Source organism: Panthera onca, chromosome E3, assembly GCF_046562875.1.
Source record: "Panthera onca isolate mPanOnc1 chromosome E3, mPanOnc1 haplotype 2, whole genome shotgun sequence".
Classification (NCBI taxonomy): Eukaryota; Metazoa; Chordata; class Mammalia; order Carnivora; family Felidae; genus Panthera; species Panthera onca.
Genome location: NC_138354.1, coordinates 8,069,094 through 8,083,932, shown reverse-complemented (window position 1 = coordinate 8,083,932; position 14,839 = coordinate 8,069,094). Strand labels below are relative to the sequence as shown.

The following is a 14,839-nucleotide window of genomic DNA, read 5'->3' as shown; positions in this document are numbered from 1 at the left end:
GGCCTCTATATCGTGAATTCCCCCATGCCTCCAGAAATGTCTGGGTTTTCTCGGATACTAATAATTTTGCACACTGCGGCCCCTGGTAACAGCAGCCTCCTCTGGAGGCAGCACCAAGGGTGAGGGCTGATCTCTCTACCTGGTTAAGTATCAGAGGATGAAGACAGGGGGCTGGCTCCTCCCTCAGTCTCCTCCTGTGCCCCACCCCCAGCCCTCACTCCACTTCCCTGTCACCCAGTCCTAACTGTGCTCAAATGATACTCGGGAGAACTACAGGAACAAAAAGCAAAAGCAAATGCACCGAATCCATCATCAAAAAATGACATAAAGCGACAGCCAAAGAAGGCTGAGATGTGGGCGTGGCAGCAGAATGGGACAAAATCTTCCTCGGTCAGGGAACCCAGGGAGACAGACAGTGGGAGGGGTGACTGACGCATAGAAGGAAAACCCACGGAGCAGTGAACAGCACGGAGACCCGTGACCCTCATGCCCAAACCACCACGTGACCAAAGAGGCAGGTTCCTCCTCGGATGACACCTTTTATTACAACAGCACGCTGAGGGCCCAGCCCATTTCCCCCCAAACAGCCCCCGGGACTAGGCCTGTCTTCCCTGGCAGGTAGGACACAGCTTTGCTGGGCGAGTGAACGGCTCCTCTCTCGGTCCAGAAGAGCACCTCTCTCCTTGGCCAAGCCTTCTCCGAGGCTGAGGTGGGGTGCAGAGGGCCTTCCCCTCTGGGGACTCCCAGGCTCACACAGTCCACTTCAGGCACCTGCAGGCAGTGGAGGCCCAGGAGGAGGAGAGGTCCCGGGAGGCCGGGGGATAGGAAGGAGAGGATGTGGGCGCAGGGGGAGGTTCTGAGCTCACCTGGTCTCCTGGTGGGTGCCCAGACAGCGCACCGTGCAGTACCGGGCGCCACAGCTGACGCAGGTGTATGGGGAGGGGAAGCCGCAGACGGCACAGAAGGGCCGCTGAGGCCGGGAGGGGGGACCCGCACAGGCTGTCAGATAGTTGGGGCCCTCGGCCACGCTCAGGTTCTGTAGAGACAAGGGGAAGGCTCCACACCTCCTCCGCCCACCCACGTGGCAAACACCGACCTGGGACAAGGACCTCTGCGGGCTCCTTCCTTGCCCGTGGGGCCCTCCCAGTCCCCGGGGCCACGCCCTCTCACCTGCTCCTCTAGCAAGGCCTGAAAGTTCTTTCGGAAGCGAAGTTTAAAATGATCGCCTCGAGTTTTCTTCTTTTTCTTCCCTACAGAGGAAAAACAATTAATTACAGTTGACTCTCGAACAACACAGGGGTTGGGGTGCTGGCCTCCTCCACGTAGTCCAAGACCTGTGTATAACTCTGGACTTCCCAGAAAACAACATCAAATAGCCTACTGGTGACCAGAAGCCTTTCTGACAATATAAACAGTCGGTTAACGTATGTTTTGTATGTTACAGGTATTATATACTGTATTTTTTTTTTTAATTTTTTTTTTAACGTTTATTTATTTTTGAGACAGAGAGAGACAGAGCATGAATGGGGGAGGGTCAGAGAGAGGGAGACACAGAATCTGAAACAGGCTCCGGGCTCTGAGCTGTCAGCACAGGGGCCCGACGCGGGGCTCGAACTCACGGACCGTGAGATCGTGACCTGAGCCGAAGTCGGCGCTCAACCGACTGAGCCACCCAGGCGCCCCTATACTGTATTCTTAAAACAACACTAGCGAAAACAAAATATTAAGTAAACTATAAGGGGGGGGCACTTAGTCAGTTAAACGTCCAACTTTTGCTTTCGGCTCAGGTCATGATCTCACAGTTTCATGGGGTTCCAGCCCTGCATCAGGCTCTGTGCTGGCAGCACAGAACCTGCTTGGGATTCTCTCTCTCCCTTTCTCTGCCCCTCCTCCGCTCATGCTGTCTCCATCTCTCTCAAAAATAAACAAACACTAAAAAAAAAAAAAAAACTTAAGAAAAAAGAAAGAAAATCATGAGAGCAAATATATTTACAGCACCGACTGAACAAATCCCACGTACAAGTGGACCCCTGCAGCTCAAACCCCTGTTGCTCAAAGGTCAACTATAGTTACCTGGCACGTGCCAAGAAAGACACCCTCTTTCTCTGTGCCATCGTTCTCGACACTCATGTGTCCACTCCCCGCACACACGCTCACCTGGGTTCTGAGTCGGCCTCTCACCACCGTGTATCCCTCCCCTCACTTCTCTAACCTGCTCCTACATTCATCGCCACGCTCCCCTAAGTCCAAGGCTCTAAGTCAGAGCTGGAAGTGCTCCCGGAGCTCAGCTCTCCATGTTCTTTACTCTACATGTGCTAGAGGAAGGTGACGCAGAGGGGGAGAGCAGCTGGCTCACAGTCACAGAAGTCACAGAAGCCAGTCCCTGACAAAGCCAGAGGGGCTCCTGTGTCATCTGCCTCCCCACCCCCTGCCCCAACCCGATGTCCCTCTACAATCTGTCTCCAGGCAGACCCCTCCCCCTTCCTTTGGCCTTGCCTCCCCAGCCCGGTCCTCCCTCCCTCCACCTGCCTCCTTCTACCCCTGCCTCACCGGTGTCTGCATCATCATCAAACTGAGGCAGCCTTTTGCCGAGCTGGGGGAGTCCTGCATGGGGGTCGTCCTGGAAGTTGTCATTCTCCAAGGCCTCGAGCTGCCTGTTGATGCGGCGCTGTCTGGCGGCCCGGTCGAGCACCCGCCGCTGTCCAGGGTCCTGGGAGCGAACTGGGTGGGGCAGAGCCAGGGAGTCATGAGGGCACAGGAAGAGAGAAGCTGGGCTGGCCTTGGTTCCGGGAAGCGTGCGGACGGAACCACAGCTCTCTGATGTCATCTGAGTCACCAAGCCCTTGGCGCCTGTACCGTCGCCCAATATATTAGCCCCTCTGGCTTGCCTCCCTCCTGGCTAACAAGGCTGTCATTTCAGTCACTCATGCCTTTGGCCCTGGCCTTTCCTCCCAATCCCCAGACCCAGCCAACGAGATGCCTCCTGGAGACCTCTCACTGCTGGCAGAAATCATACAACCGTGCAGATGGGGACCACTGTACACGCAGGGCTTGCAGCCTCCACTGGGACCTTCATGCACTCAGCCGTCATGCTTAGCAATCTCATTTCCTACTTCAAAGGACACGCGTAGAGATGCTCATCCTCCAGCCCGCTCTCAAATATAACTGCCTGGCACCCGCCTTCCCTCCATTCCAAGAGGATGCACCCCCTACCCCTCCACTGAGTCCCATTGCTAAACCCAACCCTCCATCTCCAGCTCGGGTCCTTCTGTCCCTCCTGCATCTTCAAACCCTCTTCCCCAACAGGGACCTTCCCTTCACTGGAAAAACCTGCCAAACCCTCACGTGTTGACCCAAATTCACAAAGACTCATCTTTGAGAGAATCGCCATGGGAAGCTTCACCCTGAGACTTTACTGACTATTTCCCTCTGGTGGAAAGAATCCCTTCATTTGCATCCCTGATGTGACTTCAGGTTTTTCTGATGGTGAAAAGCACTCAGCAAATGTGTTTAATGAAGAAGGAGACATTTTGTGTAGAATTATCTGATCCCAGTGAACAGCCGGTAGGTAAGAAGAGAGAGGTTTAAAATGGTGAGGTCAATGGGGCGCCTGGGTGGTTCAGTCAGTTAAGCATCCAACTCTTGATCTCAGCTCAGGTCATGGATCTCACGGTTTGTGGGTTCAAGCCCCGCGTTGGGCTCTGTAATGACAGTGCAGAGCCTGCTTGGAATTCTCTCTGTCCCTCTCTCTCTGCCCCCACTCCTCTCTCTCTCTCTGTCTCTCTCTCAAAATAAATAAACTTAAAAATTAAATGGTGAGGTCAGCAGCTGACTTCCTGCAACCAGTTGAACAGCCAGTTGTGGAGCTCAGGAGAAGGTTCAGGATTGAGAGAACCACTTTTTGGAGTCATTTGCTTTTGGGAGAGACAGCCCTATGTTTGGGTTTGCAATCCCAGGAAGAGAGATCAGACTCAGAAAGAGATGGGGACAGCCCTCTCCTTAGAGGCGAGAGGGCAGGCCACATGACAGGCTTCGAGCAGTAATCAGAGATGACCCTTCGGCACTGCAGCCCAAAATTTTAAATCTTCCCCTCCAAGTCTGCTTCTCTTCCTGAACTCTCTGAGTAAACAGAACCATCTGCACAGGCATCCTAAACAAGAAACCTAGGAGTTATTTTAAACTTCTCTCTTTATCAGGGTCTCACAACTCTACACAAAATTATCTCTTTATTCATTGAACAGATATTTATCGAGTGCCTGTAACCAAAATAAATAGCATCAGCACCAGGGGCTAACACCGGGCACGCACTATGAGCCAGACGCTATGCTAAGCTCTTTGTGTAAGAGCTTTAACTCTTTATCAACCCAACGCGAAAGATATCATTATCATCCCCAGTTTACTAAAGTTCAGAGGTTAAGAAACATGTCCAAAGCTCATGTAGCTGGTATGTGGCTTGGGAAGAACGCAGAGCTTCCCAGCTCTGGATCACTGTATACTGCCTCCCTCCCAGGTACCCTTGGTGCCCTTGGTTCTGGGAACCTTGGTTCAAGGGCGGTGCCCTTGGTTCAAGGGCGGTGCCCTTGGTTCTGGGAATACATGAGTTTATAGTCTAGTGGGGAATACAAATGATCAAACAAATGAGCAGAGCACAGGATATGTTAGCACAAGGAAGTACACGGTGCTACGGGGGCACATGCCAGAAACACCCAACTGGCCCTGGGGTAGTCAAAAGATTTTCCAGAGGAAAATAAGAAGTCTAGGTTGAGATCTGACTAATGAATAGAAGTTACTTTGGTTGGGGGAGAGAAAAGGGTGTTTCAGGCTTTCATACCAGCATGGGAGAAGGCTTGGATCGCAGACTGTGGTGCCTTCAATAAATTATAAAAAGTTCGGTAATACAAAGCACGTAGGGAGGGGGTGCTGTGTGGTTATAAAGTCAGGCCTACTGTTAACAGTCTTACCTGTAAGTGTCTAAAGAACTTTGGATTTGGGGATTTATACTGAGAATAATGGAGATCCAGCAAAGAGTTTAAGAAATGCTGACACGATCGGAATCATTAAAAAGTCAATCTGGCGGACTGCTCCACCCACATCTCTTGTGGGGACTACTCAATGGCTCCTTAATTGCCTTCCAGTCTCTAGACCCGCGCTGTACAAGGGGGTAGCCACTACTCACCTGTGGTTGTTTAAATGATGTGGATTAAGTAAGTTTAAAATCTAAAATTCAGTTCCTCCGTGGCACTAGCCACATTTCACATGCTCAACCGCCACAGGTGGCTAAAGGCTGCCATCCTACACGGTGCTAAGACCATTCCCATCATTCCAGAAAGTTCCGCCGTACAGCGCTGCTCCGCACTGAAGCCAGAACTGCCTCTCTAAAAGATAAATCTCTTTCGGTCACTCCCCTGCCTTAAGAGAGCCTGTAATGATTCCCCACTGCCCTCTCCAGAGAATTCAAACTCTCTGGCACTATACAGGATGCCTTTCAGGTGTACCTTTCCCCAACCCTCCAGACTATTCTTGCTATTCCTCCGCAAGCCCCGAACCGTGAACTTGGCTCCCCAAGCGACTTGCTTTCTCTTGCTTTCCTGCCTTTGCACGCGCGGTTCACGCTGCCGGGAATGAGCCTCGGCGCAACTGCACCGAGTGAAACCTTAACCCGACTTTCAAGCCTCCATCCAAGCGTTTTCCCCCGCCCTCTTCCCGGTGCCCTCCATCCCAGAAGCTAGGTTAGGTGCCACTCCTCCCCGCGCCCAGGAGCTGTGCTCCCCTCTGCCATCGCACGTATCACTCTGAAGTGCAGTGGCAGGCCTGCGTGTCTGTTCCCCTCCCAGAAAGCCAGTTTGGGGATGATAGGGATCTTTTTCCTCTCTCCAACCCCGGCGCCCGACGTGGAGCAGGCAGGCATCAATTAAACATGAATGGATGGTCTGAGGGGCGACCCCGACGCCAGGGCCCGAGCGCCGGGGAAGGGATTTGAGACTAATAACTGGTTGAGAACATCCTAGGCCAGGTTCGGATTTGGGAGGCGGTAAGGGGCCAACCGCCCGGGGCTCACATACCCGAAGTTTTCTTCTCCACCATTTCCACAACACAGCTGACGGAAGAGCCTCCTGCGCACGCGTGCTAAAGCACCCGCTGTGGAAGGCGTGTCATCACTTCCGGCAGCGCGTGCTTTTGCGCGTGCGCAGAATTATCCCACTAGAATTCCCAAAGCTTCCACCCATTACGTGATGTTCCCTAGGAGACCAGAAAGCTTTCCGCCATATTTTATAGGGGCAAAACCACTTCCGGCCTCAGGGTGGCTGTGTATTTTGTGGGGTCCCCTACGTGGATCACTTTAAAGAGGTGGTACCAGTGGTCTTTTGAGAAATGTTATTTCCCTTTCGTCGTCCTTCTGAAGATGCCACCATCACAAAGGCAGTCCCTGGAGATTTCTTCCCGGGGCGGCAGAGATGATGGGCTGGACTACCAAAGAGAGTGCGTAGGCTTGAGTGGGCAATCCGAGAGGCCCTTGGTGACCCTCTGCCGAAACCTCAACCCCCTGCGCCCCTGGCGCCGCAGACTCCTCGGCCTTCTCCCTCCTTGCCGCCCGCTGCTCCGCTCGTCCCCGCTCCGAGCGCCCCCACGCCGTGCTCTCCCGGCCTTCCGCCCGGCCGCTCCCGGCAGAGCTGTGGCAAAGACCCGCCTCCGCATCCCGCCGGACCTGCTGGGGGTCACTTCCCCTCTCCGGGTTTCAGTTTCCTCGTGTGTCAGGCGGCGCTGGGCCGGGCTGGCTCAGACCGAAGTCCTCGGCTCGCGACCGCCGGCCCGAGCCCCCGCCTCCCGGCCGGGCGCCCCCTCTGCTGGCTCCGTGCAGCCCGCGCGCTCACGCCCGGGGACAATCCTCGCCTTGTCTACGGCGCCGGCTTCTCGAGTTTTCAGTAGCCTCGGGCTACGCCTTTTTCCCAGGGCGGAGCCCGAGCCCTGTACCTCCTCACAGCGGGCCGCAAGGCAGCCCCGGTCCCTCTGCCCACAGCCCCTCCCCGGAGTTGGGATCCAGGCGCACAGCCCAGGCGCCCTGCGGGCCTCTGTGCCTTCTCTGCCGGCTCCTCGCCATGGCCTCCTGGGGCCCGGGACTCCGGCTCCTGCTGGGAATCCTGCTGCTGCTGCTGCTCCCGCCTCCTGCGACCCCTGCTTCCGACCGTCCCCGGGGCAGAGACCCGGTCAACCCAGGTGAGAGCCCCGGGAGCGGCGAGTGGATGCGGGTTTTGCGTGTCTGCCCGCAGGGTCCGGGAGGGGGGGTGGAGGCCTGGAGGGGGTGGCCGGCCTCTCCCAAGCCCTTGGGCCCTCCGTGGGACGAATCGCGCGGCCCCTCGCCCACCTACCCCACACCTCCACCCCGAGCTGGGATTTCCAGCCTCTGCATGTGAACTCATCCCGGATTCCTGGGTGTCTCTCCCACCCAGCTCTCAACTGGGGCCGAAGTTTTGGTTGAGAAGAGTTTAAGAGGGAATCGGAAAAATAAAAATAATAATAATAATAATAATAGAAGGGCAGGGGCAGAGTCGGAGGGAGGGCAAGGGGGCCTGCGGTGAGCGGAGCTCGTGGGGCAGTGAGCTGGGTGAGCGGGTCCCGAGCGCCAATACCCGGCTGGTGACAGAGAAGCTGCTGGTGATCACGGTGGCCACAGCCGAGACGGAAGGATACCGGCGTTTCCTGCGGTCAGCGGAGTTCTTCAACTACACAGTGCGGGTGAGGAGAGGAATGCCCTCGTGGCCCCTAGGAGGGGATTTGCTGCCCCTGGAGCAGGCTGAGGGCTGGATGCCTGGGGCCCCACGGTGAGCCTGGTCAGGAGGGCCCACCGGGCCGGCTGAGCCCTGCCCCGGCACCGCGGGTCTCCGCCCCCACAGACCCTGGGCCTGGGACAGGAGTGGCGAGGGGGTGATGTGGCCCGAACGGTTGGTGGAGGACAGAAGGTCAGGTGGCTAAAGAAGGAAATGGAGAAATATGCTGACCGGGAGGATATGGTCATCATGTTCGTGGACAGGTAAAGGGGCTGGGGCTGGGGGACAGGGGGGAGGGGCAAGCTGGAGGGGCGGGTAAGGATACTGAGGTTTCTAGTGGCTGTCCTGCTCAGGCCCCTCTTCCTCGCCCAGCTACGACGTGATTCTGGCTGGCAGCCCCTCCGAGCTGCTGAAGAAGTTCGTCCAGAGTGGGAGCCGCCTGCTCTTCTCTGCCGAGGGCTTCTGCTGGCCCGAGTGGGGGCTGGCGGAGCAGTACCCTGAGGTGGGCACGGGGAAGCGCTTCCTCAACTCTGGTGGTGAGTGGCAGAGTGCCCAAGGCTGAGGGGCCAAGAGTGGTGGGGCTTGGGATGTTCCAGGCGCCTTCGGGCTAGAGAGGGGGTGGGGACGGGTGTCTGGGACCCTAAGAGTCTTGGAGCCAGCACCTCCCCACCCCTCGCAGGGTTCATCGGCTTTGCCCCCACCATCCACCGAGTCGTCCGCCAGTGGAAGTACGAGGATGATGATGACGACCAGCTGTTCTACACACGGCTCTACCTGGACCCAGGGCTGAGGGTGGGGATGGCGGGGAGGGCGGCCCCTCACAGCCCCGCAGGGCTGCAGGCGCCATTCGGGCTATAGAGCTTCAGGGAGGAAGTAAAAAGAGTGGGGAATGATGGCCCACCCGCTCCTCGGTTAACTGCCCCATCTCATCCCATGCAGGAGAAACTCAGCCTGAATCTGGATCATAAATCCCGGATCTTTCAGAACCTCAATGGGGCTTTGGGTGAGGAGAAAGGCAGCCGGAGGGGGTCGCTGTGCCTAGCATCTGTTGGACACGTACTTTGTGCCAAGGCTCTGGGTCGGGGCTCTACTTCTGTAATTTCGTTTAACCCAACAATCCTACCAAGGGAGGGTCTGTGGTTACCACCTGTCACGGGTGAGGACGCTGCCTTTCCGAGGGACTGGGGACTCGCCCCGGTCACCCAGGTAGTGTGGTGGAGCGCCCCAGGGTGGCAGTAGCCTGGTCAGTACCCTCGGAGAGAGAAGGTAGCCTATCCTCGCCCCCCCCGGAGCCACAGTCCTTCACCCTCTAGAGAAGCTGGGGTCCCCCGCCCACCATATTTAGAAGCATCTGTTGCTTGGCAGCCTTGAGAGGAAGGGAGTGTAAAGCTGGCCCTTTCTTCCCCAGATGAGATAGTTTTAAAGTTTGATCGGAATCGCGTGCGTATCCGGAATGTGGCCTATGACACACTTCCCGTTGTGGTCCATGGGAACGGTCCGACTAAGGTTTATACCCACAGACCCTGCCCCTGCCCCTGCCCCAGTCAGACCTGCCCCCTACCCCTGGGTACCTCCATCCCTTCTGGACAGCCATTCCTCCCCAGCCCCCGAGGCAGAGGCGATGGGAGAGGGTCTAAGTGTCCATCCCTTCCCCTCCTGCCCTGTCCCCTGCCCATCCTCCTGGCTCTCCGCCCCTCTCCTGCTGGGCTCCTTTGCTTCAGCCTCTCACTGCCTCTTCCAACAGCTCCAGCTGAATTACCTGGGAAACTATGTCCCTAATGGCTGGACTCCTCAGGGAGGCTGTGGGTTCTGCGGCCGGGACCGGAGGATACTCCCGGGGGGGCAGGTGAGGAGGGGTGCCAGGGTCGGGCAGGACAAGGCACTGAGGCAAGGGGTGCGGGGAGAGCATGCGGGACAGCAGCGCACGGGGCAAAGCTCCTGGGGACCCCCGGGACACACCAGGGGGAGGCCTGGGCTCTCCTCTGAGCCCCAAGGTGTCGTATCTTGCAGCCTCCCCCCCGGGTGCTTCTGGCCGTGTTCGTGGAACAGCCTACCCCGTTCCTGCCCCGCTTCCTGCAGCGGCTCCTGCTCCTGGACTACCCCCCTGACAGGGTCACCCTGTTCCTGCATAACAACGTGAGACGCCCCCCTGCGCAGCCTCCCAAAGGGCCCTGCCCCCACCGGATCGGCCCAGACTCCTTCCTACACCCCTTCCGCTCACCACCTTCCCCCTCCTGTTCCTCGGGCGCCATTTTTCTGCCCTCTCTCTCCCCTCCTCCCATCTCTCCCCCCATCTCCAGGAGGTGTACCATGAGCCCCACATTGCAGACTCCTGGCCCCAGCTCCAGGGCCACTTCTCAGCTGTGAAGCTCGTGGGGCCGGAGGAGGCCCTGACCCCGGGCGAGGCCAGGGACATGGCCATGTGAGTGAGCACTGGGAGGGGCGGATGGGGTGGGGGAGGAGGAAGGGACGTAGCCTCTGTCGTTCCTCTCCGTTCACCACGTGGTCTCTGCTCGGCCTCCCAGGGGCGCCCTCCCAGCCAGGAGAACCTCGGGGTCCTGGGGAGGCAAGCGCACTGCCCCTGCCCCCACGGCCCCCTCCTCCCCCGCCTGCTCCCGTCTTAGCTCATCTGTTCGTTGATCTGTCACCGCCAGGGACAGCTGTCGGCAGGACCCCGAGTGCGAATTCTACTTCAGCCTGGATGCTGACGCCGTCATCACCAACCAGCAGACCCTGCGCATCCTCATTGAAGAGAACAGGTCGCTTGCCCCATTCGGCCGGAGGGACCCCAGCTGGTCTCCGGGGAGCCCCCGACTTGTTCCCTGGGGACGGGGCTCACCTCTGCCCATCCACAGGAAGGTGATAGCGCCCATGCTGTCCCGCCACGGGAAGCTGTGGTCCAACTTCTGGGGAGCCCTGAGCCCCGACGAGTACTACGCTCGGTCCGAGGACTACGTGGAGCTAGTGCAGCGGAAGCGAGTGTGAGTCCTGCCGGGGCCGCGGCCCCTGCCCTCCGGCCTGCGGCCGCCCGCGTGCCCTCCCGAGGCCCCGCTCCCAGGGCTCCGGCGTGGCCTCCAGGCGGCAGTGCCACAGCTGTGGGGTGGGGTGACCGGCAGCGCTTCACCGGGGCCGCGGCTTGGCGAGCGGGTGCCCTGGGGGAAGGGGCTCCTGGGTTGAATCGTGCCCACCTGACCCCGGTGCGGGTGCCTCCAGGGGCGTGTGGAATGTGCCCTATATATCCCAGGCGTACGTGATCCGTGGCGAGACCCTGAGGACAGAGCTGCCCCAGAGGGAGGTGTTCTCGGGCGGCGACGCCGACCCGGACATGGCCTTCTGTAAGAGCTTGCGTGACAAGGTGAGTGGGGCCTGGGGGCCCCATGCTGGGGTGCTGGGAAGCAGCCACCCGCGTCTTCTCACTCTGACCCCCAACCCGGCCCCAGGGCATCTTCCTCCACCTCAGCAATCAGCAGGAATTTGGTCGCCTCCTGGCCACCTCTCGGTATGACACAGACCATCTGCACCCTGACCTCTGGCAAATCTTCGACAACCCCCTGGTGAGTGATGGGCCCCTCGCTCAGAGAACCGGCGCACCCTTCTCTAAAGGAGGACGCAGGCACACGTGCACGCGCACACACACACAGTGCTCACCTCCGAGGTGTGCTACTGCCTGAGGACGGGCGGTCGTGGCAGTGGGGCCGGGGCTTCCTTGGGGGGACCAGATGGCGCGAAGAGGGCACAGGTCAAAGCGCGCACCCCTCCCCTGCCGCAGGACTGGCGGGAGCAGTACATTCACGAGAACTACAGCCGGGCCCTGGAAGGGCAGGGACTCGTGGAGCAGGTGAACCGCCCCCCACCCCCCTCCGCCACAGGACCCCTGACTGTCCTGGTGGCCGTTGCGCCCTGAGTCTGCCGCCTGGATTAGCGGTCTCCAAACAGACCCCCCTCCTGGGCAGAATGCTCTGCCCGGGCAGATAAAGGCACAGGCTGAGCGGAGGGGCCTTCAGCTTCCCACCCTGCCACCAATCGGAGCGGTCCTCTCTTCTCTCCTGGGACCGTTAGCATAAAGAAGCTCCAAACCCGGGGCTCCAGGACCCCCCCCCCCCCGCCACCTGTGCCGTGTTCTCTGAGCCGCTGCCACCTTCTCTGGCCCAGCCTTTCCTGGCCCGGCGCTGGCCATGGCCTGTCCCCACGCTCGGGTCCCCAGGTCCCCAGGTCCCCGGCATCTCTCGTCCCCTGGCTTCCCTTTCTGCTCCTGGCCTTTTCTCCGCTCAGTTGGCTTCTCCCCGAGAGGTCACCAAGCATCCCCCAGCCCTGTTGCTCCTCTCCTGTCTTCTCAGCCGTGTCCAGACGTGTACTGGTTCCCGCTGCTGTCAGACCAGATGTGCGACGAGCTGGTGGAGGAAATGGAGCATTATGGCCAGTGGTCAGGAGGCCGGCATGAGGTGAGGGGGGCTGGGTAGTGAGGAGGGAGGGCTCCCCGAGGAGGGAGGTATGGCCGGGAGCCAGGGACATGGAATCAAGAGAGTGGCACCAAAGGGGGGTCCCCAAGGGGGAGAGGACCCACAGAGGGCACAACTGTGTTCATTCATTCATTCGTTCATTCAAGAAACACTAACTGGGCAGGCAAGTCCCAGGTGCCGGCCATTGACCTAGGCGGTGTGGTGCACCGGGCGGTGCTGGCCGAGCCCCCCTGCACCTCACCCGCTATAGTCAGTAGCAGGAGCTACTTCTGAAGGCTGCGCCCGGCAGCCCAGATGCTGTGGGAGTCACGGGGGGGGGGGCCCTCGGCCCAGACACGGGGGGTCCGAGGGGCTTCGCAGAAGAGATGGCGTCTTCGCTGAGACACAGAGGGCCTGCAGGAGCGAGTCAGGCTGAGTGGGCGAGGCTTCCAGACCCACCCAGGTTCCACCCAGCTTTAAGGTCCGAGAGCAAGAGGAAGGGGGAGGCTGGCACCGCCCCGTTGGGGCTCAGTGCCGGCCGCCCACAGGACTCAAGGCTGGCTGGGAGGCTACGAGAACGTGCCCACCGTAGACATCCACATGAAGCAGGTGGGCTATGAGGACCAGTGGCTGCAGCTGCTGAGGACGTACGTGGGGCCCATGACGGAGAGCCTGTTCCCAGGCTACCACACCAAGGTGGGCCGCTGCCCCCTGCCCCGCCTCCACCTTCCCACACCCCGGTCCTGGCTGGAAGTCTCACGCAGCGCCCTTTGAGCCTTGGTAGCGTCTGGGGGCGGGGCTGCAGGGGTGTTAGCAACACCCCTGCCAGCCCCGCCCCCTCCCTCGGACAGGGCCTTCACCCCCTCGGAAGCATCACAACCCCCCCCCGCCCCCGCCCCCAACCTCACAGCCGCGCTTCCAGCTTCCAGCCTGTTCTCTCGCGCCCCCCCCCGCAGACCCGGGCGGTGATGAACTTTGTGGTCCGCTACCGGCCAGATGAGCAGCCGTCTCTGCGGCCCCATCACGACTCCTCCACCTTCACTCTCAACGTCGCCCTCAACCACAAGGGCCTGGATTATGAGGTGAGCCCGCACCGCCGGGGGCCCTCCGCTCACGCGTGCGCGCACACACTCTGCCCCTGGACCTTGCCGTCCCGCCCCTGGCTCCTGACAGCGTTCAGTCAGCCACCCTGCCCCCCCCCCCCCCCCCCCCCCCCCCCCCCCGCCCATGTCCTCTCGGGCTGCCTGCCCCGCCCTCCTGGGCCTCCTGGGCCTCCCTTGTCTGCCTCTCACCCCCTTGTGGCTGTCTGCCCCCCAGGCCCCGCCCCCCCTCGCCCTCGCCCCGCCCCCCCTCCCCTGTATGCTCACGCTCCGCTTCTGTCCCCCGTCCTCTTCCAGGGAGGTGGCTGCCGCTTCTTGCGCTATGACTGCATAGTCTCGTCCCCACGGAAGGGCTGGGGGCTCCTGCATCCTGGCCGCCTCACCCACTACCACGAGGGGCTGCCCACCACTCGGGGCACTCGCTACATCATGGTGTCCTTTGTCGACCCCTGACACTCAACCACTCTGCCAGACCTTCCCTGCCGCTGTGCCTTCCCGGGGCCCCCTCCGTGGAAGGGGGTCTGTCTGGCGCCTCGCTTCCTGAGCGGATGTTCGGTGTGCCTGGGACTGAATGTGTCGCCTCCCCCCCTCCCCAACACGCGGCCCTCTCAGGAAGTTCCTGGAGCCCCCCCTTGCCCCTCCCCACAGTCCCCAAGGGACCCCTGGGGAGAAGGCTCTGAGGGCTCCCCGTGTGATAAATTATTGTTTCTCACCCTCTCAATAAAGGAGGATTTGTAAGCCTTGAGTCCCTGTAAGTCTCTCGCCTCCCTACTGACCCCAGATCCCTCCTGCCACCAGAGTAGAGGGGACGCCTGCAGTTACTCCAGAGACAAACACCAGAGAAGAGGAAAAGGCAGAAGCAGATGGTAGAGCAGTGTGGGAACCTGGAAACTTCCGTGGATCCCATATCTGTCACCCCCCGCCTCTTTTTTTGTTTGTTTTATTTTCTTTATTTTGAGAGACAGAGCGCAAGTAGGGGGAAGGGCAGAGAGAGAGGGAGACACAGAATCCCAAGCAGGCCCAGGCTCTGAGCTGTCAGCACAGAACCCGATGCCGGGTTCGAACCCACCAACGCGAGATCGTGACCTGAGCCGAAGTCGAACGCTTAACCGACTGAACCACCCCGGCGCCCCAAGCCTGCCTTCTTGATGGGTGGGGCTGGTCACCCCTCCATGTGGACTGAGCATCTCTCTGGCCGTACTTCTCAGCACATCTCCCCCCTGGTCTCCCTGCAGACGGAAGACGGCTGAGTAGGGACGGGAGAAAATACCTCCTGGTGAGGTCCCTGGAGGGGGAAACCCGCACGAGAGTGAATCAGGGGGACAGGGACAGAAACGATGTGTCAGTCTGTGGCACTGGAAGACGCTGGTTCATCCTGTCTCGTGCACTGAGCATCCCCTATCTGCTGGGCACTTGTCAGCTGTGCTGATGGGAACCAGACCTGTCTTCCGGTTGCTTACAGCCTGGGGGAGACCTCAGTCAGAAAATCACCATGAAGGATGAAAAGTGGGAACGTCTTTTATGCTAGGAGAGC

At 59.7% G+C, this 14,839-nt stretch overlaps 2 protein-coding genes across 3 annotated transcripts; one reads left to right on the top strand and one right to left on the bottom strand.

Annotated features, from left to right (window-relative positions):
* Positions 1–519: 519 nt before the first annotated feature.
* On the bottom strand, positions 520–6,461 carry ZNHIT1 (zinc finger HIT-type containing 1). 2 transcript variants are annotated; one of them, XM_060649287.3, is made up of 5 exons: positions 6,356–6,461; positions 2,551–2,721; positions 1,171–1,250; positions 867–1,036; positions 520–771 (listed from the first exon to the last, which is right to left on the bottom strand). In XM_060649287.3, exons 1-5 carry the CDS (start codon positions 6,411–6,413, stop codon positions 750–752), a joined length of 501 nt encoding a protein of 166 aa, XP_060505270.1. In that variant the 5' UTR covers positions 6,414–6,461; the 3' UTR covers positions 520–749. The 2 variants fall into 2 exon arrangements, with proteins under 2 accessions (XP_060505270.1, XP_060505271.1); XM_060649288.2 differs by lacking the exon at positions 6,356–6,461 and adding an exon at positions 6,063–6,195.
* A 393-nt stretch (positions 6,462–6,854) lies between these two features.
* Positions 6,855–14,043, top strand: PLOD3 (procollagen-lysine,2-oxoglutarate 5-dioxygenase 3). Its single transcript, XM_078440007.2, is given in 20 exon segments — positions 6,855–7,215; positions 7,643–7,734; positions 7,893–8,029; positions 8,139–8,302; positions 8,446–8,558; positions 8,706–8,769; positions 9,175–9,272; positions 9,511–9,612; positions 9,777–9,902; positions 10,067–10,188; positions 10,421–10,525; positions 10,622–10,747; positions 10,980–11,121; positions 11,207–11,320; positions 11,536–11,604; positions 12,104–12,208; positions 12,754–12,768; positions 12,770–12,901; positions 13,162–13,287; positions 13,603–14,043. Coding segments are annotated over 20 exon segments (2,226 nt in total). The 5' UTR covers positions 6,855–7,097; the 3' UTR covers positions 13,759–14,043.
* Positions 14,044–14,839: the final 796 nt, after the last annotated feature.